The sequence below is a fragment of the Pangasianodon hypophthalmus genome, chromosome 1 (assembly GCF_027358585.1).
Source record: "Pangasianodon hypophthalmus isolate fPanHyp1 chromosome 1, fPanHyp1.pri, whole genome shotgun sequence".
Classification (NCBI taxonomy): domain Eukaryota; kingdom Metazoa; phylum Chordata; class Actinopteri; order Siluriformes; family Pangasiidae; genus Pangasianodon; species Pangasianodon hypophthalmus.
The window spans coordinates 11,877,210-11,905,062 of record NC_069710.1 but is presented as its reverse complement, the minus strand read 5'-3'; the positions used below and the strand labels follow the sequence as shown (position 1 = coordinate 11,905,062).

At 40.4% G+C, this 27,853-nt stretch overlaps 1 protein-coding gene across 2 annotated transcripts in view; it reads right to left on the bottom strand.

The window, feature by feature from the left end:
* Positions 1–27,853, bottom strand: part of grb10b (growth factor receptor-bound protein 10b) — a 75,486-nt gene that overhangs the window by 11,472 nt on the left and 36,161 nt on the right. For both annotated transcript variants that reach the window (XM_026926854.3, XM_026926853.3), the window contains exons 4-7: positions 24,019–24,223; positions 19,113–19,254; positions 3,327–3,483; positions 181–296 (exon numbers count right to left, since the gene is read on the bottom strand). In XM_026926854.3, the coding sequence (XP_026782655.3) occupies positions 181–296; positions 3,327–3,483; positions 19,113–19,254; positions 24,019–24,223 (620 nt within the window). The remainder of the gene's footprint in view (positions 1–180; positions 297–3,326; positions 3,484–19,112; positions 19,255–24,018; positions 24,224–27,853) is intronic.

Here is a 27,853-nt window from a genome sequence, read left to right as displayed (position 1 = left end):
AGTTCATATTTGATTAAAAAAAACAAACAAACAAAAAAACAAAAAAAATGTACTATTTAGGCCAGAAAAGTTACATACACATAATACACATAATACAAATAATACAAATGCCTGCACCAAAAAAAAAAAAATAAAAAAATCCACATGACAGCAGTAAGACTGAGTTGAAGATGAACTTACCAGAGGATTTTTGAAGAATTCATATTTGGCATAGTTCTTCCTGAAGACAAACTTGCTCTCGCTAGTCATGGACGCCTGCACTTGAACTACAAGCTCATGGTCTTCTAAGCATCTCTCTGTGGGCAGAAGAAGAAAGTCAGACAAGGGCCAAACTGTTCGTTCTCTACAAAGCCATACATTTCCATAATTACTTGCCCCTTCATGGAACTCACTCCCATGAGTAATGACAAGTGCATATTTGCGAGCAAAGGCCTTGAACATACTTATATTTGCATTCTGGATGATATCATCGTCTGCTCGCCTTCCCCTCGAGTCAGAGTGAAAAATAAACACAGAAAGCGGCACTTGCATAATGAAAAGCGAGTTTGTCTGGAAGACAGGAACCACCCCCATTCCATTCACTCCCCCCAGTGGAGTTCTCTAGTTTATATTTAACGTGATACCTCAACAGGCATTAAACGGAAATTCTCCAACACGTCTTTCTCAACAAGGATACTTGGCAGATAACACTTATGGACAGTCTGGGTGAAAACGGCCCAGTTTTTTGGCAACTGGAATTTTAAAAATGTTTAGAAATTTTAAAAATGTTTAGAAATGAGAAAAGACTTAAGACTTATAATAAACTCAAGTCCTATTTAGACGGGATTAGTTTTATATGCGGAGGTGGAATTAATACCAGAATACCTCTGGGATTTTAGTCCAGAGCTGCATGCACACGCGTCTGGAAACAATGCACCATATTTTACCTTGGACATGTTGGTAAAGACTGTGAATACAGACTGAAGAAACCCCTCAAGAAAGCTCCAGGAAGCGCACAAACTTTTCTATCATTTCCTGCCCAAATCAAAACAAAACCAAGTATTGGCCTAGTTTAAAAAGCAGAACAGTAAACAAGTTGTTGAGGTATGTTTTTGAGTTCCTAGCACAGGTATAGCTCACATACATGTTATGGTCACGTGACTTATTACTACTGATCAAGCTTAACTTGTGTTTAAAATAAAGGACAAACCAATCAGTTTGTATTAAAATCAAGTGTGTATAGTACATCTGGATTTTTTAATGTCCTAGTAAATACTCAGGAAATCTTATGCTATCCAAATAGTACTTCATTCTCTTTAATGTCTTCTTCACTCTCCTACCTGCCATCACAATGCCCTCCAAGAACTTGAGAGGTTTTTGGGGCTCTGTAAGTATTGTTTAAATAGCTAATAATAAGATATCAGGTAAATTAAATTCAGCAATTGTATTGCTGTAAAATCTGGAGATGGCCTGGGTCAACAGAACACCCATTCCCGTAAAACAGAGAATTGGGCACTGCAGAGGGATGATGTCATGCATTCAGCACGCTTTCGGCACAGCACGGTGAATACATAACAAATGAGAGTGCGACATGCTTGTTGCTGGTTGTGCTCTGAATATCAAATCGGGGAATCTAGCAGGATGATGGGGAAACAAAGAGCATTACTTCTACGCTTTGTGTGACAAAAAGCTAGGAAGCATCGAGACTGCTGTTAATAAAGATTTTAAAGTAAATAATTAGCATGGCTACAAAGCACAGCGGCACAGGAGACGCTGAAAGGAAAGGCTTATACCATTGCTGGGGTCCAAGTTCAGTCTTAGCTACTGGATTATAGCCTTTTATGATCATTATAAACACAAAAGTCATCTGGCAACTGAAAGGGGAATTACACGTCTGAGATGATAAAAGTATTGCCTAAGAGATAAAGAGATCAAATGACTCAGATAACGCCAAAAAAAAAAAAAAAAAAAAAAAAAAAAAAACAGTAATAAGAAAACTGGAAGTAACTACTAGGACCTGAAAGACCTGAAAGAAAGAAATAGAGAGAGAGAGAACGAGGGAGAGAGAGAGAGTTCCACCCACCTCCCAGACAGATAGATTTAACCGCTATTCACCGACACCAACACAGAGTGCTTCACTATGGCCTGATGTGTGACCTCATCACCTCATCATTCCTTACCACCGATGCTTACTCATGCACTTGAGCCCCATTCATCAAATAAGGCACCTGCACATGTTGCACAGCTGCGCTATCTGGAAGACGACCAGTGTTTTATTTTTTTTTAGCTGATAATCTAGAGCCTGAGTCCATCTCTGCATCCTGATTGGTCCATGTGATGCCATTAATCAATTGCAAGCAGCAGCCATATGTGAAAACAGTCATGGAAAGTTTTCTCTCATGAAACTCCCCAGCCACTGAGAAGTTGGTTTTGGCATAAAGGATCTCTCTACATCTCTTTCCCTGCTTCTTTTCCCTCCATCTGCTTTTATGCAAATTTTGCAGTTGTGCATGATAAGGTTTGCATTGAAACACCAGAGCTTTATGTTTTACTTCCTCACTTAGGTGGAGAAGTTGGCATATTAATAATGTAAAGATGGAAACACTCTTTCCATAACCATTATGTTTGGTTGGCTCTTTTGACCATGCCATCCTGTCTCTCCTCTTATTATCTGCATAATGCAACAGTCAGATTAACGTGAAGAAAGTGTTTGGTGAAAAAGCCAGTCCACTTGAATTGAAAAGACGTTGGAATGAAAAGAATGCAAACAACAAAAAAAACCATTTGCTTCAAGTATCATTTCATATCACTCCAAGTTCATCTACATGAACACATTTTTGAACCTCTTCAGTGTGAGCCACTAAATAAAACAAGAAAGGCTATGGTTTCTGTTTTTGTAAAAACAAATGAATAAAAATAAAAGCACAATATCACAAACCAAAACAAACAAAAAAAAAACACAAACCAAACAAACAAAAAACAACAAGAGCAAAACAAAATGAAAAAACCAACCAAAAAACCAACAAAACGAAAAAACAAACCAGCCAGAGAAAAACAAACAAAACTAGAATGTATACTGTGATCTCAAATGCAAAAAGTGTCCAACAGTCAGTTGTCAGGTTTTTTTTGTCAGTTTTAGTACATCATTCACATATTAATAATGCAATATATAGTATTCCTTGCACAAACAGTACATCACGCAGCACTGGGACAACCATAATTTTGTGCTACACCCATTATAAAAACATGGTGAGCCAAAAATGGTGATCGCTTCTCAGCAACAGTTGATGGAAATGTATAATGATTTGTGCTATATTTTTGCAAATGTCTTTCTCTCTCGTTCTTACCTAGCCCTAAGGATGGGTGATGCTCCACCAGCGCCCAACTGTTGTCGTCCACGCAGTGGCTTTTGTACACGAGCAGCTGGCACAGGTCTCGCGCCGTCATGCCGGACGGGATCTCTACCACTTTGCCCATGCCATCCTCGCTGAAGATTTTAACAATCTGCAACGAAAAGAAGTCCATCGCTTAAGCCATTGTGGACCAGAGACCTGAGAAATACTGCTCAACTGCCTTAAAAGCCAATTTACACCGTAAAAGAATCTCGATCAGACTGTGGACCGAGTAGATTTGAAACTGCGTCACAGGCCGATTTCACGTTCACTCAGAAAACAGATGCATGAACAGGGAATGATTAAAAAAAAGTTTAACAGAATTAAGACACAAGTCAGAAGATCTGGTCATGTTTAATGTATTAAATGTTGCTTTTTGTCTGGCAGAGTGTCTGGCACATCTACAATCCCCAACCTTTCTCAAATAAACTTTTTTTTTTTTTTTTTTTAAAAAAAAGGGGGAATAAAATAAAATACAAATTTAGATCCAGATCTTGAGCTACTTCCTATTCACAATCCCTTGAAAATTAAATTTTTTTTGCACCCATTCACAAAATATAAGCTTTCCTCGAACACACACCCCTTTTCCTAACGCGCATCTCCCACATTCCCATTCCCTTCTCGTGAACCTCTCAAAGCCTTCCAACATCCTGGATCTGATCTGATGTGCCTTACAGTTGACAAACTTCTATCATGGCTTCCACAGGTTTCCCGTGGGGTGTGTGTTGGGGGGACTTCCATATTCCCCTGTCTCCAGATCTCTGAAGGATCAGAACCGCTCTTCCTTTTCCCCCGCAGGAGGTGACGTATGGATCTGGGCCGAGTGAGAAACCTTACCTCCCCAGGCCTCAGCAGGCACCAGTCGGGAGAGCACGATGGCATTTTCGCCTCCTCAGAGAGCCGAAGCTGTTCTCCGCCGCTCTCCACAACTCCGCAAAAAATGTAGGAGAAATGAAAAAAAAGAAAAAAAAAGAAAAAAGGGAGAAAAAAAAAAAAAAAAAAAAAAAAAAAAAAAACAGTTCCAGGACAGATGCTTGGCTGTCAGTGGCTCACTGGATTATACCTGTCATTTAATCTCTCTCTGCCTCTCTCTCTCTCTCTCCTTCTTTCACTCTCTTTTTTCCCCTCCCTCCCTCTCTCTCTATCTTGCTTTTGGTTTGGGACGGAGGAAGCGGATGGCAACTGTTCCGAGCTTGGCCGACAACTTCGCTCTGTTCCCCTCACAAAGGGTTACAAGGCACAGCCTTTTAGGTAGCGAATCAAACCACACTTCCCTAACCAATCATAGGGCTTGCAGAGGCTGATGTAATCATTCCCACACACTCGGGCGCGCGCGCACACGCACGCACGCACACACCCTTCTCACATGCATGCACAGCCCACAGACACAGACGCACAGTCATGCGCATGCATGGCCAAATTTTCTTTTCCTGTCTGCTCCATAGCTGCTTTTTTTTTTTTTTTTTTTTTAGGAGGCGAGCATATTTAACACTTTGAAAGGGGAAAAAGTCACTTGTCTGAACTTTCATTTTGAATGAAGACTTTATTGTTTCGTTGTTGTTTTTTTTTTTTCCTTTCCTGACCTCCGAAGTTTGAAACATCTCTCAAGACTGCGGCTCATTAGTGCGGTGAAACCGACACTGCTCTGCCTCTGCTGCAGTCTACCTTCACTGAAAAAGAACAAAACCTGGGAACTCCTACACGCACAAACTCAACACACACACACACACACACACACACACACCCCTCTAGAATTAGAAGTTTGTGTTTGACATGAAGAAACTTTACTCTGCCCGTTGCTCCAACTTTCACTGGAGATGACTTGCAACTTGTTCTAAAACTGGTACGGTTTTCGCTACTCCGTCTGCACGGCTTTCGAAATTACGTTTAACAACCACTCAAAAACTGCGGCATCAGAAAAGAAAGCGTAGGATGACTCAGGCTCTTTCAGTGCCTCGGGGGGATTTGGTCATGGGGGTGGGAGAGAGAGAGAGAGAGAGAGAGAGAGAGAGAGAGAGGAAGCAGAAGAAAGAGTTTTTAGGGTAGTCACATAAAAGGCATGCTAACTCTCCAGAGCTCCAGCTGGACGGGACAGCCCCTCCCCTCTTCCTCCTATCACTCTGTCACCCAGTCAGACAGAAATGTGTGTGGATGTGTGTGTGAGCACAGACCGGGGAATTCCTTGTCCCTAGTGTCACGTATTTGCAGCAGCTGATTTCCCATCATGGATAGCACTGGAGGAACATTTTATTCATTTATTCCTTTGCAATTTCAGCACTTCTAAGAGTGTGGAACAACAAGAACATTAGCGTGAATTCATTTGGAGAATGCCGACTTGCACGTCCTGGCCTTCACGTGTTAGCTTACAACTGTTTTATGTTGCTTATTACTGGAGCAAAAGTCGAACTAGATAGTATGCTGTCACACTAACAGACGACTTGAACTGACATTGTTCTGGTTGTAATTTACCATTAATGATGACAATCAAACCAAAGCAGACTGCAAACTGTGATCTGTGGAAATATCAAAAGAAGGAACTGGAGAATCCTCCTACAGTACAAACAGCCTGATAAAACATGTCATTATCGTTGATAGAGCGCGCGAGAATGGTCGATCTGAGTATTAGCAAGTGTGATCGTTAAATATTACATATTTACAAGCATGGAAATGCTGAAAAAATGAGCACTTCAGTTCAGCAAGCACTAAGCACTGAGAAATGTGCATTTCAGTTCTACACGTCGCTCATGAGTCACGGCATCTCGCGCTCGTTCTAATGAAGACACTCACTGATACTGCTCTGTGGACTCAGGTCGGTCTTCCTCGCACTCTTTATTAAAGTTACTTTTTAAATGTCATAACATCTTAAACATAGACGTTTATTGCTAACAGCACATGAGAGCAACCAGAGCAAATTAAAATTGCTTACTACTATGTAGGTATAGGTGTCGACGAGTACCAAGTACTGAGTGCTTGTACTTAATCTGAAAGAAAATGGTATTGTAGAATTCTATAAGAAATGGAATAATATTAGTTGAAAACAGTCTGGAGGAGAATGCTTTAAGAGTCCGACATGGCACAGATAGCTCATAAGCATATACATGGATCTTAAGGGCGGACCTCTTCAAACGAGTCCAAAGGTACTCTTTTAAGTGTCTCTCTCTTTTTTTTTTTTTTGCCCCCGAGCGAAGCGGCACATATTTAGTGAAGAAACAAAGCCTTTCATTACACAGCAGTCCGTCTCCATGCTGACCACAGACGCCTACAGCAGGCCAGGGGCCTTGAGCTCGGCCCAGCGACGGCCTCCACCCCAGGTTCAGTTAAGCAAGACAATTACAGCGCACTGGCTTATGAAACACATTTCACTATGAACAAAGCTGTCAGAAGAGTAGATCGCATTCATCTGATTCCAAGGAAGTCAGTCAGTCAAGTGATGGCCGGAGATTACGAAGGATGAACCTGAGAAGGCATTAAAAGCCACTGATAAAACGATAGAGTACATTGTGTTGCAGCTGCTGTGGAAATTAAAATGGAAAATTACCCGGAAAAAAAAAAAAAAAAACCCTTCCATTTTTATGTTATTTATTTACTTTCTTACTTACTTTTATCACTTTCTTGCTATTTTTTTTCTTACGTTTTTCTTCTCACTTACTTTCATACTATTACTTTCTTAGTGTCTGACTGACTTTCTTTCTTCCTCACAAAATAATGTCCTTCCTTGCCTACTTAGTTCCTTACTCACTGCTACAGTCTTAAGTTTCTGACTTTGTCTTTTTTTCTTACTTACTTAGGTATAGTATTTCTTTCTTTCTTTCTTATTTAATTACTGTCTTATTCATCTACTTAGCTTCTTACTGTAACCTACCTACCAAATTTCTTTCTTTCTTTCTTGTGAGCTCAAACCATAAGCTGTCAAAAAGTGACTCTTGTTCTCTTGAACAAGACCCTTAACATTTAACTGTAACAGTGTAGGTGTGAATTAAATTCTGCCATGTGTCAGCTGCTTTTCAAAAAGAGTCTGCCAAATGAGTAAATGTTCATTTTTTTGTATATAACTGAGGTGTATGATCTTCAATATTAAGCTATATGGCCAAAAACGTGGGTATTCTGTGGGAAAAAGGTGGGGAAATCTATTTTAAAAGTTACTGTACAATAACGTATAGCAGTAAAGAGCAGCAAACAAAGATGGGGCATTTTTCTTTCAACCTTAGGGCACAACTGAACATTTCTACTTAATGCCTGAAAAGTATTTGGGTTGGAAGACCATAAATCTAAATCAGCAGAGGAAAATGTGCTGCAGAGAATGTCTCTTACAAACCATATGTAAAAGCTGTCATGCAAAAAGAAGAGTGCTAACCTTCAATTTAGAGCTGTAGGGGAACAAATAAGGTGTTAACTTTTGAGAGCAGACTGACAGCCTCACCCCACCACCCTCCAAAAAAAAAAAAAAAAGAATTCTCAGAAGAAAAATCTCTTCCTGTTTCAGCATTTGCTCATGCCTTTAGGCTGAGTCAGCAGGATATTCATCTCTACTTTTCCACTGAATCCTTTCAGACTACTTATTCCAGCCCTTCCTGTCTGATCTGGGGCTGTTTTGTGTTTCCCTCAAATGCAGGCAAGGTTTCGATTTTGGTTAAGGAATTCATGTTGCCTTATTTGAACTTTCACTCTTTTAGTATCGTTCCTGAAACTGAAAGATTTTCTTTGTCTAGGTCTGTATATACCTGGATTGGAGCCATGTGTGTGGGTGTGTGAAAAAGATACTTCCGAATACTTCTTTTGTAAATTACATCAGTCAGGCACATGTCCAATGAACAGGAAAAAGGCCCCCACCACCCCCGGTGATGTAATCCAATCTAAGCAATGCCTCAAGAAGTTTTATTGCATAGGATCAAAATGAATAGTTCAAGTCATTCAAACTCAAAAGTCACCATGGCTGACTGTCAAATGTCACCATTAACAAAAGTAAAAGACCAAAATGGTGCCAAATGGCCACAAGATACAAGTCATAAGATTGAGACCTTTGCAAAGTGGTGTTACGGGTAATTGGATTGAAACGTTATTTCATCATGGATTAATTCCATTTTTTAGCTATTGAAGAACAACCTTCCATGTGTCATCTTAAGACTCAATAACTTTAATGTAAATTATATAAGATTTTGTTTGACCTTTGAAAGACTAAGTTGTTCCCTTTTATCTAAAAGAAAAGATAACTAGAAGGAAGATAACAACCAGGAGAACCCAGTGTGCTGGTTCATCACAGCAGAAGCAAATGGTACCAACATCCAATAGTCACAATTGTAATTTAGACCTTGAAGGGGAACATTGGGCCATAGTAACATATCTAAGGGTATCTACAGACTGACATCCAAAGTGGAATTCTGTAATACTTGACAACCTTCATCAGCAAAAATGACATGACAGGACCACCTCAATATAGCCCAATGAATGAATGATACTGTTAAACCAGTCCCACTGTCAAATTGCGTCTGTAACGACTCCTTTGCATCATGCTACTTGAGTGCAGCTGTCTGATGTAGTCACCGATATAAAATCCAAGCAGGAACAATCAGAGACGTGCTGAAAGTCATATCCCCTTCCCTGGTCTGATATACTTCCAAGCTGGCCCTTTTAGCAGCAATGCCTGTCTGAATAACTGTGCTGACTCATGAGTTCAGCATCAACTGCTACTTGTAGTCTAATTATTGTGTTAAATTGGGCTTGAAATGCCAGGCTAACCCACGATGTTCCATATAACAGGCCTCAGTCAAAAAAAAAAAAAAAAAAAAAAAGTAAAAAACTGCCGTAGTGTCTATTAGAGAACAATATGTTACACTGATGCATCGGTTAGAATACCGCTTAAAACTTCATTCACTGTTTACCAGAAGCCTTGCATCAAGTCATGTACTTTGCTTGTGAAAATGTCTGGATAAAAGAACCAGTGGATACTATGGATCTAGCTGGTCAATATCTATGACAATTTTCTACAGCTAATTAGCTGGTGTTAAGGTATCTCACAACCCTGCATGCAGACTGTAAGGAAGTAGGGTCTAGCACAAGCACATGTTGATTTTTCCATCCATATATTTGTAACTACTATTACAACACTGATAACTTTTGATAGTAATAAAAACTGTACGAAGTGTTGCTTCACATATATGGCACTGAGACAGCGCAAGGGCAAATGTATGATTAAAAGTGCTCTAAAATAGTTTGTGACAGTCCCTGGTGGGCTATAAGCGCTGAATTTGCATCATGCGGCTGCTCATAAGACTCAGACTATTGAAGTCTCCAGTATTTTGAGGTTTTCTAGTCTCACAGCAACACCACATTGTCATCAGCATTCTCACTGCATGCTAACTATCATACTAAAGACAATATCTATGACAATTTGTTGCTATTCCATTTTCTGTCAATATAATGTCTTAGGTAAAAGTTGAAATACCATGTAACAAATACATGGTATTTCAACTTTTACCTAAGACATTATATTGAAAGAAAATGGAATAGCAGTGTCAGTACTGATAAATGTAGAGGTGGCAACATTGTTAATACGGAAATCCAAACAGGAAAAGAGGAAAAACAGAATTTTTACCACAAAAACCATAGCATGTGTCAGTGGACGAGATGGCAAGTTTATTTTTTCAGATATGTGCCAAGTGACAGTAAGAAGGCAGCAAGGCAAGTTCTGGTGTGACCACTACCTAATAATTAGCAGCTACATTTTTTTTTAACCAACCAAAGAGCCCACAGGCTCACCAACTTGGTTTCTACTGGCTCACAAGACTGAGGATTGTGAATTCAAAGATCACCTAGATAAAGTGAGTGCAAAGTGAAAGTAACCACTCCCAGTAACATGTGCGGTGTCTCCCGCTTCCTGCATCCTTTCCCCTTCAGTGAATTGGGTTTTCTACCAAATGAAATCTATTCGCATTTGGTCTAACCGCTGCTTTAGCAGAAAAGCAGAAAAGGAGAGTTTTCAGGTGTCTATGGTCAAAAATCATAAATGCTGTGGCTAAAACGTAGAACTTGGCACCTCTGTACTCAGATTGTGGCTATAGTTACTACAGCATTACCACCACAACCATCAGAATAGTCCTATAACATCCCAAGCATGGACAGCTGCTAAGTTCCACTGACAAAAATTTATATGAATGATTATATAGACATATACACACACATACATACACACAGTATATATATATCACACATCCAACTGCCCTCCTCATCACCCATCTGCCCCGCACGTAGACCCCAATAATATGCTTCTGAATGGCCGACCTCTTTAGCACTTGGCTTCCAACCGAGATGAAGATGAGGGCGAGCCAAATGCTTCCTCAATAGCAGCGGGCATTTTGATGCTGTCCCCAAAACGGAGGGGAAGCCGTTCAGCCCAACAGCAGATCATTGTCCGCTTGGGGATGGCCACCGGACGCCCACAGAGAATGACATCATACTCTTTAATCAAACAAATCAATTCAGGACAAGCGCCACTGTCTGTCCACTGTTTCACTGATGCTGCCCACGTCTCACGGCCACCCAGTCACCACTTGGCAACCGATGGAATAGAAGTGATGAACTGACAGAGCATAAAGACATATAAAGAGGCAACTATCTATATAAAAAGGTGGAATACTTTATTTTAAATATGGAAGTCTGGGGTACATCAGCTATAATGACTGCAAGACTGCAAGTCTAATGTCGAAGAACTGATGGCAACACTTAAGCTGACAAGCAGACAAACTGGTTTGCAGATTTGTTTAACTAATGATACCGTAGCATCCAACAGGGTGCATAATGACAGGTCACGCTTAAATGTAGTCTGTGTTCTCATAAAGATGATGACATGGAATTAAACTGGTGACTTATTTTCAAATGCACTGGTTTATCTCGCCTGGTAAGTGGCTTTGTCACAAATCTCTGAAAGAATAATGCACAGTTATCCAACACCTGTGTCAAAGGTGAAAGAGGATTAGTTGGGAAAGGGTCCAAACTATGTCAAAAACATACATCCGTACTGTAGATGTAAAGAAATGTGGTACTACCAAGGCTGAAGCATCAGGGATCAGCAAGCTTAACAACCACACTGTCCAGATTGAAAATCTCTCAAAACTAAATTGGCTTCTGGAGATATCTGGGAATGAGTGTGCGGTGCTCAAACTGGGCCAGTCGGATTTGGAAAATGAGGGTAGAGAAGAAAATGTTCTCACATTTAAGACAATTCTGCTGAGCTGCTTGGTTCAGTACAGTGCATTCTGTCTCGAAGAGGCCTTCATAATGAGGCTTCCCTGGGTGGCCGCCAAGTCCAGGCAGTGTTTAACAGTCTTCTTTTGCTTCCTCTCTGTTTCTCAATCATTTGACACAACATTAGCACTCTCTAAAAGTAAGCTGCATGGCTTTCTCCACAGATATGCTGATAGAACAGGTAGGTAAAAAGCACAGATAAAGAGTGTTCCTTCCAGTTTCCTTTCCCTCTCTCCATTTCCTGCTTTCTTCCATGCCTCGGCTCCAACTGTGAGCACGCAGTCTGAGCAGGCTGCAAGTCTGCGTGACCTTCGTGAGTTCAACTCTATCATGGCAACAGATGAACCACCTTTCAGCAATAAGTTTAATTGCATGCAGTGTTTTATTATGGCCTCCTGGCAAAAAGCTTGGAGCAGTTTGCTGAGCATTTAATATGAGACGTAGATGTGCTACACTGGCACGCACACACAGCCATTGCATAAGCAAAGTCAAACTACTGCATATTTACCATTGTACACAATATATTTAAAAACACAGGCTACCTTATTAGAGGGTCACTAACCCATGAATGGAACATTCCTGCAAATTTCATGAAGCCAGTAACCCAGGGGCACCAGGTTGCAACTCAAAAAGCTCCATAAGCCTCTGGCTCTTAGAGAGAGGTGATGAGGTTGCTTTGGGTCACAAGATCTATATGAAAAGTGTTTAACTGCTCATCTTAGTGGAGTATTAGCAGGTGTGTTTTTTTTTTTTACGATTACAGCACCTCTGTGAAATCTCTGTTCTTTGTCACGTCACCTTTTGCAACAGTGGATAATCCGGGGAGGTTGAAACACGCATAGGTGCTCTAGGGATAAAACGGTTTTTGATGGTTTGAGAGACTGTGCCACACTGTGCCATAGCATTTCGGAACAGCCATGTTAGGGTCTGGTGTTAGCCTAACCAGGTGAACCAAATCCATATTTGCAGATGTGTGTGGTCCACCTGGGTATGTTGTACTTTATGTAGGCCCATGACAAAAAAGGGCTTAAACTGAGACAGTCTTGCCAATCTGATCTGATTTATTACTGAGTCTCAAAGGGCCTTACAATTGAGACAGCGTACAAATGAGCAGTTGAGTCCTACTTGTGACACCTTTAAAGACCCAATGCAGAAGGATTAAGGGTCTTGCTCAAGGGCCCAAGGTTCAAAGAACTAGGATTTGAACTCACAAGCTTCTGAGCAGTAACCCATGCATTTACCACTGAGCCACCACTATGCGCACAAAACCATACAGCCAACATTACTGCAACATTCATGTCCCTAAAACACAAAGCAATTCTGCTAAATAAACCAGAGAATGCTGATTTACAGAACAGGGCTTCATCTTGGGAATAAAAAGCTAGTTCCCAGGTTCTGTAATATGGAAAAATATGAACACTTTTGATCCGCTTACAAAGATTCCATCTTCTGCATCGGGTCTTTAAAGGTGTCACAAGTAGGACCATTGGTCCTTCTTTTGGCTCCATAACCATGACTGGTAAATGAGCATCTACTTGTAGCACTTTTTCACTAGGTTTTTGAAAAATGTTAAAGATATAACTGAGCTGCAGTTAAAACTCTTGGTCAATAGTTATGTCTGATTTCTTTATTTCTTTCGTGCTTGCCAAATTCAGTGGATCATCTGGACCTGATTGGCTAATCACAGAATGCAGGCTTGAGTGCTTTATAATCGGAAAACAGACCAAGAACCATTAATACACCCATTCTACGTGACAACAGAGTCTGCACACACAACTTCACATATTTGTATAGCTTATTATATAGATTTGAGGGCAAATCAAGCTCAAGTGGCTTACTGGTACTAGGTTCAACAGGCTAAAAATGCTGAGCTGTTGATTCAGATTCAGTATTATAGACATGATTAGATTTACACACATTTTAAAAAATATATTTTACCAAAATGACAGCTGAATTCTTTTTTAAACTTTCTAACCTTGCCTTGGCATTCTGCCTGCAAAGGAGCCAGCTTAACAAAAGCAGCAGTAAAAACAGTCAGACTGCCTAAAATGTAAAACCTTGTTAAAACCGTGATTTCCTCACACAGATGATCAAATTCTTGGCCATAGTGAGAGGACAAGTCAGTTTGTAATCAGATACTGACTCCCAAAATGTCACATCGACAAAACAGAGAAGACATTTATGGCATTTGGCAGATGCCCTTATCCAGAGAAGAGCGCTTACACACTCTGTACATAAAGTTTTAAAATGTTTAAATGACTGAATAAGAAGACTAGAAATTTAGAAAACAGAAGTGAGTGAATGAATCAGTGATTATTTCCTGACTGATGTTAGCATGAATAGAGATAAATGGAACAACGACGAGGCTCGTGTTTAAACGCCGCAAGTGACTTTTACCTCAGTTGATGAGACAGAGACTGATGTGGACTGAAATCTTTACAAGTAACTTTAATTTCACTTTAACCAGATTTTACAATGCTATAACTTTGATTATTATATGCAAAAGAGAAACATATTACCCATATAACTCTTACCCAAAAAAGCCTAAGTGCTGGATTAGAAGCCAAAGGTGATCTAACAAACTATGAAAGGGGTGTGCACATTTATGCAACAAGGTTATTGTAAGGTTTTTCTTTTTTTCCCCCTAAAATGTTTCTATTTTTTTTTTCACTTGAATTTAGTGGGTTACTATATCAACATGGAAAGAGATGTGACATGATTTATCTTGGTTTCATTTTTTGCATTACAAAAAATGACAGTAGATTTTTAGATCCGCTGTATGCACTTTTTTGTTTGTTCTAAGTTTCCACTGTTCCTAGTTCTCTTGTTTTTAAGGCACTGCCTTCTAGTGAGGAGTACGGCATTGCAAGGTACACAGAATATGACAGTTAGTAGTCTAAGTTCACAGAATATGAATGAAGAAAAAGGGATTATCCTGAAATTAGCTGAATCAGGATGCTAAAAGAAGTTAATCCCTCAACAGGTTAAACTGGAATTACGAATTCAAATTACTTCTACAAGCCACAATTTATTGTGCTTTGGATCACATGTAAAGTCATGTGTGAAGTAGGAGGATATGAGAGTGCTAACAACTTGTCTAACTTGCCTCTACTTTTACGTTCTTGCCATTTAATGGCTTACCAATTTCCATGTCTTGTACCTGATTATTATTGAACTGCTCATGAGCTCCTAGTGATTTATTGCCAATGCTGCACAATACAATGCTTCGACTTCTAGTTGCAGATCAGCCTGAACAGCCCGGCCAATTTGAAGCTGTTCTATTTTCAGACACTTACCTCACCCTGGAGTAAATAAGCAGCTCCCGCCGTAAAGGCAGGCAAGATGCTATTACAGATATTGCTCATCCCTTTATTCCTGCTCCGCTCCTTTGCAGTCAGTGCCAGAGTCTGAGGTCAGTGAAAGCTTTAAATGGATTAAAACCCACACACACAGACATTCACAGTAAGTCGTGTGTCCCCAGGGTGGAGGTGCAGGAAAAGTGCTAGAATGGGTAGAGAGCAAGGAGGCATGACAAGGAGTTTTCTCTACATGCAGTGAATGAAAAGAGAATGAAAAACAAGGGGTTACTAGTGAGTATTCAGAGCTCAGAATTAACTACAGATTTAAACATAGCTTGGACAGTCACACAGGCACTATTTATTAACTGGAGAATAGTAATGAGCAATTTCAGAGTACCCATAAAGGTACACATCACAGATATTTACTTGATTTTATTACACTGATTGAAATGTTTTATTTGCATTTACCCAGGGTACAACATAATTGCCTTGGACACCCTACATAGTGCAGTGAATGCCATTTGATATTCAGCCACAGAAAAAATAAAATGTCTCGCAAAAACAGAGATGAACGTATTTATATAATTACTCAAGTAGATTTAAAAAACTGTTCCAATTAAAACTACAATTTCTATGATTTACATTTACATTTAACAGAGAATGTGGTGCAACCTGGCAATATTGAGTTTAGTGATACAACAAAGGATTATTTTTAGAATTTAATAATCTTGATTGTTTTTGTTGAAAATGGACTAATACTTTTGATTATTCCCTTTTCCAAAAATGATAACCAATTACAAATAAGTAATTTGACAAGTTTTAAGTTTTATATATTGCTTTTTTTGGGTCCTCTTTTATTGCCAACTTCACTAAAAGTTCTGTGTGGAATTTCTTCGAGTTTTACAGGTATGCATGCCGGTGGTCAGAAATAAAGATTGCCAAGAAAAGAGAAAAAGCACACGGTGGATATGAAGGCTACTTAATAATAAAATTCGGCCATTTTAAGTTTTCCAAAAAAAACAAAAAACAAAAAAAAACAAAAATGAAGAGAGCACGACTCATGGAATGTTCAGTAATTGAAAACTCTGTGGCTCTAATAAATAGACAAAATTTTACTGAACATATTTAAATAATGCTCATGAAATAAATCTGCTCTGTCTGTGAAGTTTATTTTATAGTTAAAGGGGTCCCTGGCTGCAAAAATTTTGACATCCCCTATTGCGGTTTTATCCAAAAACAACAAACACAACTTCTGTTGTTGGCCATAACAATAAATGAAATGTATGTCAATGAATTCTCCTAATCAGTGTACTTGATTCTGTTGCCTAATCATAGCCCAAACTGAGTTAAGTCGCAAAAAGTGAACAGGATGTAAATGAGGCCATAACAGGCTCACGTACCAAATGTCTGTGTCACGGAACATGCCTGACTCCTGGTTTGGCTCTGCATTCATCATTCTCACCTATATCTTGTGCGTTCCTAATTTTAACAACTGTACATTTCAACCTGCTTTTAGATTATGGATATGCATTTGCCTTTGTTACTCGTGCTGTTAAAAAGCTTGCCATGCAGGTTCACGGGCCCATGTGTTCCCAGCATGGAATACAAAAAAAAAAAAAGAAAAAGAACAGCAATCGATGATCAGATTACAGCACCGTGGAATAATACTGCATGGAGAACTGGTTCTGCAAAGCTCTCTGGCTCGCGTGCCTCCCACGTGGGGGTCGGCCAAAGGAACGAGGGCCTGTCAGAAAAACGCCTGCAGCTCGGAAAATTCCGTAAACACCGCGCTTGTCTTCTCAGCAAGTGTTCAAGAGGCCAAAGGGACATCTGCACGAACTATGTTCGTTTGCATATAACAAGAAGCAGGGGAATAGATCTTGGACTCATTTTCTGTCTCGCCATTGCCCGTAGCTGTGGAGGTGCATCTCGTTCTGGTTCTGTCAGTGCCAGAAATGCACAAGAAGAATCCCAGATGTTCACTACCTTCTCAGAAGTGGGAACTTAAATGTCCTTGTCACTCAAAAAGTCAGAAAATTGTCTTCTTATTGAGTGAGAGTATGATAGCACACAGCATGCAGAAGACCACACTAACGCAGTCAATAGCAGGCTGTCTACGTGAAAAGAATCCCAGCCATTCACGTGCATCTCACGTGCAAAGGAGCTCAGAAATGTCCTAGCTGATATTTATGGACGGCCAGTGTAGGCGTGCTGACTGCTTTAAATTACTTCCAGACTCTCGCTTGTTGCCTGAGTAGGGTGCTAGGAGGGCTGTGTCTCATTCAAAGGGCCGCTGGGTCAAATCCATAGGACAATAAAAGTCAAGAGAAGGAGATTATAGTAATTGAATCAAGCGTGCAGCGGATTTTTACAGGAATGGAGGGTGTGTTACGGTAATGGAGCAAAACTCCATGTGGAGATGATTAACGAGATGGGGGAGAGAAGGGGTTCACGAATATCAGTAACCTTGCACGTGATAACCAAGGGATAGTTAACTGCAATACAAACTGGGGTAAGAATATAATATGGGCCTCAGATGGTGATGCACACTCTATAACGTTACACAATAGTGCTACACCATGCACTCACATGGGGGAAGCCTACGAAAGGTGAAAACTGTGCTGCTTTCTTCAAAACAATCATGAGGCACCAATATTGTAAATCCTAAGTTCATGAATTTTAATGGTTTAGATTAATTTTTATTTAGGTATTCATGCAGCTGTTCATTTTTCTCCCACTTATCCTGGTAGGGGCTGCGATGGCAAAAGGCTGAGAAGGTCAGTCCACACTTCTCCATCCCTGTTCACAGATTCCAGCTCCCCCTGAGAGCCAAACAGGAGATATAATCTCTCGAGTGGGCCCTTTGTTTGCTCTGGGGTCTCCATCCAGTGGGATGTGCTGGATACAGCTCTAGTGGGAGCCTACGAGGTGGCATCATTATAAGGTGACCAAACCACTTCAACTGGCACTGCTCAATTTGGACAAGCGGTGGCTCTACTCTGAGGCTTGCCCAGTATGCAGAGTTCTTCACCCCTTCACAAAGACTGTCCTAATGACCTCATTCTTTCGGTCACTACCCACAACACGTGATCATAGATGAGGGTAGGTAACACAGGTGTCCTCAACCTGAGTCTTTTCTCAATGTCAAAGTTCTCCATTTCCAACAACTGTGAATAAGATCCTGAGGTACTTAAACGCTTCACCCTGGGGCATGGTCTCTCCCCTTAAATGAAGGAGAGAACCATGGCCTAGGACTTGGAGGTGCTGATTTTCATTACAGCCATTTCACACTTCACTCAGCCTTCTTCAACTTCCCTTACCACTGGTGTGTCCTAGGGTAACCTGCATAACAGCATTCCAGCCAGAGCTTCTTGCAGCCACCCCTGCAACCAAGGACTTGATCATGGTCCATGCAGACTCAATTTGGCTCCCATGTCCAAAAGGACTCTTCCCTTCCCTTCCCATGCAGACTCAATGTCCCAGATCTCACTCTGTATAAACAGAGTGAGATCTGGGACATTGAGTCTGCATGGGAAGGGAAGGGAAGAGTCCTTTTGGACATGGGAGCCAAATTTGCCTTTGAATCCCAAAAATGGCTTCTTATCTACTATATGTGTGGCAGCTTGCCAACCCTTCACATGGTTAAAGCTCAGATGTTTATATTGTGGGAAAAACAGAACCAACTAAACTCATTAGAAAAATATTGCAGGCAGGTACTAACAAAAATGATAACTTTGAGATGGGGACAAGATGGTCAAGAGAGCCTGGAAAAAAAAAAAATCACACCTCTAGTACAAGCACTGAAAGGGTAACTATTTTGCACACAGTGCATAATGCAGGTGTGTGGACGCACACATGAGAATGAATAGAGTGTGGACACATATATATACATACTAACAAAGCTGAACATAAAGACCTATACACACACCTACGCACACAAAGCCACCAGCTGACATCCCGGCCCTGTGCATTGTTCTAAAATCGGCAAGCGTTTCACTGTGTGTGTGTGTGTGTGAGGGTTGAGTGAATAGCTAAACCCTCAGGCTTTGAACACATAGTGACATAAACATTTGCACATTAATGACTTCAAAGCCATCTGGAATATTACATAGACGTTCTTCAAACAAAATGTCAGATGTACAGCAATCAATACCATACCACTGCACACACACACAAACAATACCTCCGGAACCGAGCTTACATGTTTGTCTGAGGCTTGACACGGAGGTAAAGAGCCGGGACAGGCTGTGGGTGAACTGGCTGGACTACACAACTCGGGGAAGGGATTTGGGATGGCAGGCAGAGACGATGTCCGAAACTGCAGCTCTTCCTCCTGCAGCCTCCTAAAGAGACACAGAGAGAGAGAGAGAGAAAGAGAGAGATAGTGAGTTTAGTGTGGCAGAGAGACAGACAGATAGGACATAGAAAGTGAGATACAGTAGAAAAGAAAGAAAGAAAGAAAGAAAGAAAAGGGGGAGAGAGTGTGAGGGATAAAGTGAGAAAGAAAGACGGTAGGAAGAAAGAGAGAGGTAAAGAAAAGGAACGGATGGAGAGAGTCTGAGATCATCAATATATTTTATTAGAAATGAAAAAAAAAAACCTAATCAATGAAAAATGAAACACAAAACCAACACAAACACAAAACACCAAACCAGAAGACATTAAAAAAGTGATGAGCTCAACAAGGAAGAAAAATATATTCACTCTGATTTCATATAGTATATGAATGTATAAAGCTAAGATTTTTTTTTTATCAACAATAGGTTCCGTGCTAGCTGTGACCTTTAAAACAGCATGCAAAAATCGAGTGCTCAGCTGTGATGATTTATGAAGTTTTCAAACATCACTGCTCCTTATTCCAGACTCAGGGTCAGAACGTCCTCTTAAGAGTGAAGAACGTACTCTTCTTTTCTCTCTAAGCTCTGCGTGCTTGGAACACTATGAGCACACGTTGAACCTGGACACCAATCGCTCAAGTTGAAACATTTTGCATATAATTAAAAATTGAGACAAATCTTGTTTTTTTTGGCTGTGTGAGAAATTCTCATATTAAAATTAAATCTGTCTGAATATTCTCTTTGCACGCCATTTGCTTCATTGTTACAAAAAGAAAGAAAGAAAGAAAAAAAGAAAGAAACACTTTTTCTTTATACTTTGAACATGTTTTTTCCAGTACCCATGAAAAAGGGGTGGCCTCTGTGCCTGTCAGTCCCAATAAAAAGGGCATGGCCTCTCTGCCTGTCAGTCACAATGAAAGAGGCGTGGCCTCTGTGCCTGTCAGTCCCAATGAAAGAGGCGTGGCCTCTGTGCCTGTCACTATCATTGAAAGAGACATGGCCTCTGTGCCTGTCAGTCACAATGAAAGAAGTGTGGTCTCTGTGCCTACCAGTCCCAGTGAAAGGGGTGTGATCTTTCTGCCTGTCATTCTCAGTCAAACAAACATGGCCTCAGTGCCTTTCAGTCACGGTGAATGAGGTGTGGCCTCTATGCCTGTCAGTCCCAGTGAATGAGGTATGGTCTCTGTGCCTGTCAGTCCCAGTGAATGAGGTATGGTCTCTGTGCCTGTCAGTCACGGTGAAAGAGGTATGGTCTCACTGCCTGTCAGTCAAAATGAAAAAGGGATGGCATCAGTGCCTGTCAGTCCTAATTAAAAAGGCTTGGCCTCTATGCCTGTCACTCCCAGTTAAACTGTTGTGGTTTCTGTGCCTGCCAGTCCCAGTGAAAGAGGTACGGTCTCTGTGCCTGCCAGTCCCAGTGAAAGAGGTACGGTCTCTGTGCCTGTCAGTCCCAATTAAAGGGGTGTGGTCTCTGTGGCTGTCAGTCCCAATTAAAGAGGTGTGGTCTCTCTGCCCGTTAGTCTCAATGAAAGAGGTGTGGACGTGCCTGTCAATCCCAATGAAAGGGGCATGATCTTTCTGCATGTCAGGCCCAATGAAAGAGGCATGACCTCAATGCCTGTCAGTCACAGTGAAGGAGGTGTGGCCTCTATGATTGTCAGTTTCAATGAAAGAGGCGTGGCCTTAGTGCCTCACATTCAATCAGTGTTCAATTTTAGGTCTGCTATTACTGATTCTCTCTCTCTCTCTCTCTCTCTCTCTCACACACACCCTCACACACTAACGCACACTGGCAAAGGCACACAAACACACACACACCTGCACACAATGAGACATCACTGACCAGGGGCCATGGGGGGTGTTTTGGACTAGAACCCTTTGAAGTAGGGTCACACACTCTGAAGTGTGTCTGCTCTGAAGTGTGTGACACAGAGGTCAGCGCTAAGTTTGACTGCTAACCTCTGGCTGAACCCATGTTAAAAGGAACTCAACACACACACACACACACAAGCCAGTTAATCACGTACCCCAACTCAGCAGAGGTAAAGGTATAGATTACAGTATATATGCGTTTTTTTTTGTTTTTTTTTTTGGTTGTTTGTTGTTCCTGAAAATTTTTGCTTACAGTTGAATCAAACAAGATACTGAAGTAAATAAATACAAAGATACATTTCATTTCATCAGCCATGAAAGATAACAAATATGTACAAAAATGTGTATACAGTGCTTGTACCATAAACCAGGCTGGCGACGGCACAAAAATCGTGAACGTTCTTGAGATCCTGTTAGAAGGTCCAAATCATTTGAAATGGATTATTTCTAACCAGCTCTAATTCTTCATTCTGTTTGAGAGACTCACACAGACTGAGCAATATGATGGTATATTATTGGCCACTGCACTTATCCTGTAGTAACCTGGAACGGCACTTGTACATGTCCTCAGATATTAATGCAATTCGTCCACATGGTGCAATACCATTGCCAAGAGTCTACACAGTATAGCATCATGTGACACTGTGTCTGAAACTGAATAAACAAACTAGCGTTGTGTCTCAAAGCATGTACTTATCCAATCTTATGGATTTTCAAGATTAGTAAATATTTTTAAATGTACAGTGATTGTTTTTGATTTGAGACGTGGATCATGACGACAATCACGCAGACGGTAGCAAGTTGTAAATAGAAACGGAGCTTGTCTTTCTGTTGAACGTTACTGGGCATGAAATCGCGAAACGTTACAGTTTGACTTGGAAACCAGATGGACAGGGATGTTTTGGCTCTGAAGTGCCATCTAGTGGACGCCATTTTTAATCCTCCAGATGTACATAAGAGACATAAGGGAGTATACAGTGAAAGTGAAGAATATCTGCACCCTAATAATAAAAAACATGTTATTTAACAAAGAAAAATGTGCAGTTGTTGAGAGGGTGAAGTTTTCTGTGAGGAGACGTTCGTTTAACATTTATGGAAAGAGTTTCCAGTGTCAGTGCTTTTTTAACAGTAGGTTGTCCGCCATGGAAAAGTCTTCAGCACAGTGAACGTTGCGTTTTGTGGTTTCTCTGTACTATGTCAAGCTGTGTCGTTTTTTTAATTATTAAATTCAAGGAGAAAGAAAAAAGTTGTTGAAGGAACGATTTATAACTACTAACACACAAAAAGTATGTGTCATTTATTAAAAGATTATTAAAATTGAATAATTTTTATCTTTGCTGTAGTATAAGAGGAATAAAACACTTTAGGCCGAGCTGTTATAGGAATATCTTTAACTTCAGGGTGGTAAGAGTAATTTCGCTTTGCATTGGGTCACTTCACACCACTCCATCGCTGATTATTATAAAGGAGTCACATGGGTCTGGTTCCCCTCAAGGTTTCCTTCTCATGTCGAGTTTTTTTTTTTCTTGCTCATTAGTAATCCAACTCTACATCCGGATTTCAGTGAAGCTGCTTTGTGACAATGTCTATTGCTAAACATGCTATACAGACTATATAAAACCATGTTGAATTAACACTTGATGAGAAAGTATAAATGAACAATGAGGAAGGGTGAAAAAAGACAAATACACAGGTTGTCTTTGGGATTTTGTTCAGCTGAAACAGTATTTGTACAAAAATGGTTTACAGTCCACCACTATAATACAATATTAAAAGAAAAACAAAACCCAGTGGGAAACTGTTTCAGCTGGGCTTCATCTGTCAGGACGGAGCTGGAATCTGTGTGTGTGTGTGTGCGCGTCTGTGTGGTTTGTAGCGAAGTAGCGAAACATTCTAAAAGTAGACTCAGTATTAACGAGTACAAGGATTATTTTGTTTTGGAAAGAGCCACTGGGCGTGAGATTCTTCAGCTGGCTTGGTGTTTAAGTGCACGTGTTTGCCCGGCTGCTAAATGCTAAACTGTTTGTGCGTGTGTGTGTGTGTGTATCATCCCATTGTCAAGTCATATTTCATCTTATAAATACCACCACAATGGTCTAACTTCTGTCAATCCACTGTGGACGTGTCCCAAATCACACACCCTATTCACTATAAAGATGAAATAAACCATCAGAAGCATTGCACTATTAACAGTGTGTCCTAAAGCACACACACACACACACACACACACACACACACGCAATTTACTATATATGACACATCAACCATCACAAATGTATCATCATCATCATCAGTTCACTGTGGACGTGTCCCAAATCTCACACACACACACACACACACACACACACACACACACACACACACTCGCCAGCCTGGTTTATGGTACACACACACACCTTACTCACTGTCTAGGCCACATAAACGCCTCAGTCCACTGTGGACGTGTCCCAAACCACATCCACACACACACACACACACACACATCATCATTCTACTGTGGACGTGTCCCAAACCACACACCCTATTCACTATAAAGAAGACATAAACCATCAGAAGCTTCTCACCATTTACAGTGTGTCCTAAAGCACACACACACACACAATTTACTACATATGACACATCAACCATCACAAATTTCTCATCATCATCATCATCATCAGTCCACTGTGGACGTGTCCCAAACCACACACACACACACACACACACACACACACACACACACACACACAAACAAACACCTCACCATTATCATTCTACTGTGGACATGTCCCAAACCACACAATATTCACTATCCTCCTATGACCCAGGTCTCTCTCTCTTTCTCTCACACCATGTGTGTGTGTGTGTGTGTGTGTGTGTGTGTGTGTGTGTGTGTGTGTGTGTGTGTGTGTGTGTTACCTGACGGCGAGGATGTGCATGGGCTGGGAGCGGCGCAGTCTCTGGTGCGGCGAGATGGGCTGAGCGTGTGCGTGGGCATGTGTGTGCGTGTGCTGGCCGTTGTGTAACAGGGGGGCAGACTCGCACTGCACACTGCCCGCGGGGTACAGACTCTCAAACGATGAGTTCATATCATTCACCAGAGCCTCCAGATCCACGTCATCCTCTGAGACAGAGACAGAGAAATAAAGATTATTTACAAAAACACTACAGCACACGTAACAGGTGAGGACGTTCACCAAGTGTGTTCGTTTGCAATACAAAAAAGCAACAATATAATCATTATCTTCATTTATACCAGAGTGCTGTTAAATTCTTGATTCTGATTGGTCAGAAGGTGTTGATTCATTTTATACAATAGCATAATCTTTTGTATGCTAATGCACTGGCCCCTCTAATCTGTGGCAAAGACTTGATTTGAAAACAGAAATGAAATCAAAGCAAGAATCACGTCTGCACTGATGTTTATGGAACTCAGGAAAAGTGTAATGGACCCGTCACCTAAGTAGGAATTCCCAGTCGGAAAATTGGGTGAGATCCAGCCAGAGTGAGTCTGCTAACATAAACACACCTGACATCCTGGTTGAAATGACAACTCAAGCGCTTACTCACAACAATAAATAGAAGTCTTTTTTTAATGGCTCGTAGCCTGTTAGCAGGGGTGCCAACTTGCTAACAGGAAAATTGCAGCAGTTTTACTAAACTGAATTGAAAAGAGAATTTTGGCACAAAAACTCTACTGCATGTCGGTGTACCAGATGGCTCCATGCTAACAGCATAAGTGATAAACGGTACATTCTACCTTGAGTTTTTACTGACTAGAAACCGTGTTTTTGCGTGAAGCAAAAGTAACTGTTACCAGAAGCAAATCTTGCATCCTTTTCCTTTCAGTGAATAGCTTAAACCAGAAATGAATTCTCCTGTATGACTGTATTGTAAATTCTACAGCTAAAAGAATTACCAGAAGGTGGACAGATAAAGGGTTTGAATCTTTTTTAATGGTTTCATTTATCATGTTTGGGTTGCATTAGTCACAGAAGCACAGGAACACAACTGGATCTGAAGTTGTGAGTAGAATTGAATGCGGCATAACGCGTGTGTAGATTCTAGTGTATGAGACTGCATTTCAGCCTCCTACCACAAGAGGTAGCCACAGATTCAATTTTCATAATAAACTGTACAGTACAAGTACAGGAGCACACGCTTCAGAACAAATACCGTGTGAAAAGACAAAGGCGCCCTACACATGAATACCTACATTAGGAGATTAAAAGAACTATGTAGAACGGTAACACATTGGATATTAAATAAAAAAGTCTACACTCCCCTGTTAAAACTGCAGTTTTTTTTATGATGTAAAAATGAAACCAAGATAAATCATGTCAGACCTTTATCCACCTTTAATGTGATATAGTAACCAATAAATTTCAAGGGAAAAACAAATAGAACTTACAAAAGGACAAGACGTAAACCTATTAGAGAGCTTGCCAAGAGACCTACGACAACATTAAAAGAGCTTGTGACAACAATCTATCTTATTCTTTACATGTCTAGGCTACGGGGTAGTGTGGAAAAAAAAAAAAAAAATCTCAGCCCACCTAAATTTTACCAAAACATATACATCTTGTGAAAAAATTAGGACACCCCATTAAATATTCAGTTCTTTATTAAGAAATGTCAACATGTCAATTTCTGATCTTGTTTTAATTTGTACCTGTAGAGGAAAGTGATGTAATTGCAAAAAAATCATGTTGTTTTCACTTATTAAACAAAAGAAATCAACCAAAATGAGTATTTCAACTGAGGAAAAAGTTAGGACACCCTATGCCCTAACAGCTAGTGTTTCCCCCTTTGGCTGAAATAACCTCAGTGAGACGTTTCTTGTAGCTATCTACCAGTTTCTGCCATCGACTGGAAGAAAGTTTCCTCCACTCCTCAATGCAGAATTCTTTCAGCTGTGTGATGTTTGAGAGTTTCTTGCATGCACAGTCCATTTCAAATCACCCCACAGGATCTCAATAGGATTTAGATCTGGGCTTTGACTTGGCCATTCCAGAACTCTCCATGTTTTTTTTACTTTTCAGCCAGTCCTTGGTGGATTTACTGGATGTTTTGGGTCATTGTCATGTTGCAAGGTCCAGTTCCACTTCAGCTTCAATTTTTGACAGATGCTCTCACATGTTCCTCAAGCACCTTCTGATACAATGTAGAATTCATAGTAGATTCTATGGTGGTGAGCTGGTCAGGTCCTGCTGCAGCAAAGGATCCCCAAACCATAACACTTCCACCTCCATGTTTCACAGTTGGTATGAGGTTCTTGTGCTGAAATGCTGTATTTGGTTTATGCCAAACTTGCCCTCTGTTATGGTGTCCAAATAATTCAATTTTAGACTCATCTGTCCAAAGCACATTATTCCAGAAGTCTTGGCTTTTGTCTATGTGATCTTTGGCAAACTTCAGTCTTGCCCGCATGTTTTTCTTAGACAGCAAAGGTTTCCTCCTTGCACACCTCCCATGATAATTAAAGTTGTGCAGTCTCTTACTGATTGTAAATTCATGCACTTTTACAACAACTGTAGCAAGAGCTTGCTGTAGGTCCCATGATGATATTTTAGGGTTTTTGGAGACTTCTTTAAGCATTTTGCGGTCTGCTCTTGGGGTGAATTTGCTTGGACAGCCTGACCTGATCGTGTTGGCAGTTGTTTTAAATGTTCTCCACTTGTAAATGATTTTCAGGACAGTGGAATGGCTGATTACAAATTCTTTTGAGATCGTTTTATATCCCTTACCAGACTCATAAGCATCAACAATCTTCTTTCTGAAGGTCTCAGAGAGCTCTTTGGATCTCACCATGACCTCTCACTTCAACAATTAAGAGCAAACCAAACTAAATGTCTGAGGTTTAAATAAGGAAAGCCTCCTTCAAAATGCTCTGTAACGATTTTCTAATAATTTGCACATGATGTGATACACCTGGAGGTAATTTTAGCCATTTTAAGTACAAATAAATGTGGGGGTGTCCTTACTTTTTCCTCACAAGAAATTGGATTTTTCTTTTAATTACATTTTGCAGATCATTTAAAAAAGACTTTTCTTTGGTTTTATTTGATTAGTTATATTGCTTGAATCTCCCAATATTGTTAAAATGAAGCTCAAATGTCCATATGTTTAACTATGTTAAAAAAAAAACACAGGCTTTCAGGGGGTGTCCTAATTTTTTCCACATGACATGCCAAACCATGTAGCAAAATGTGTTATAGTTTGATGAGTCCAAGGTAGAACTTTTTGGCATAATTTTAAAATATATGTTCAGCACAAAAACAATAACATCACAAAACCATGGAGAAGCATGGTGGTGGCAGCACCATACTATGGGCCTGCTACTCTTCAGATGTGAAACGGATTTATCTTGGTTTAATTTTTTTTTTTTACTTAACAAAAAACTCTGCAGTTTTAACCAGAGTGTGTAGACTTTTTACATCTATGTATATGCACTCACTATTAGAGTCACAGAAATTGAAGTCCTGAGGTCAATCAGTGGTTTTAAACACTAACTGATTTGAGTCGTGGTAGATGAATGAGGTAAAAATATGAACATATTTAAAATGAAGTGACCCATAAAAAAAAATAACCTGCCATCTTCTCGTTTCTTTCTTCAGCGTGACCTGTACACTCAGGAAATGTGTCAGCTCACTTTCTGAAAATGTGTCAGCTACCTGCATCACTGCTGTCTAATCCCACAGCATTAATAGAGACAGGTAAGCTCTGCTTATGGATCCTGGGTTATTAGATCCAC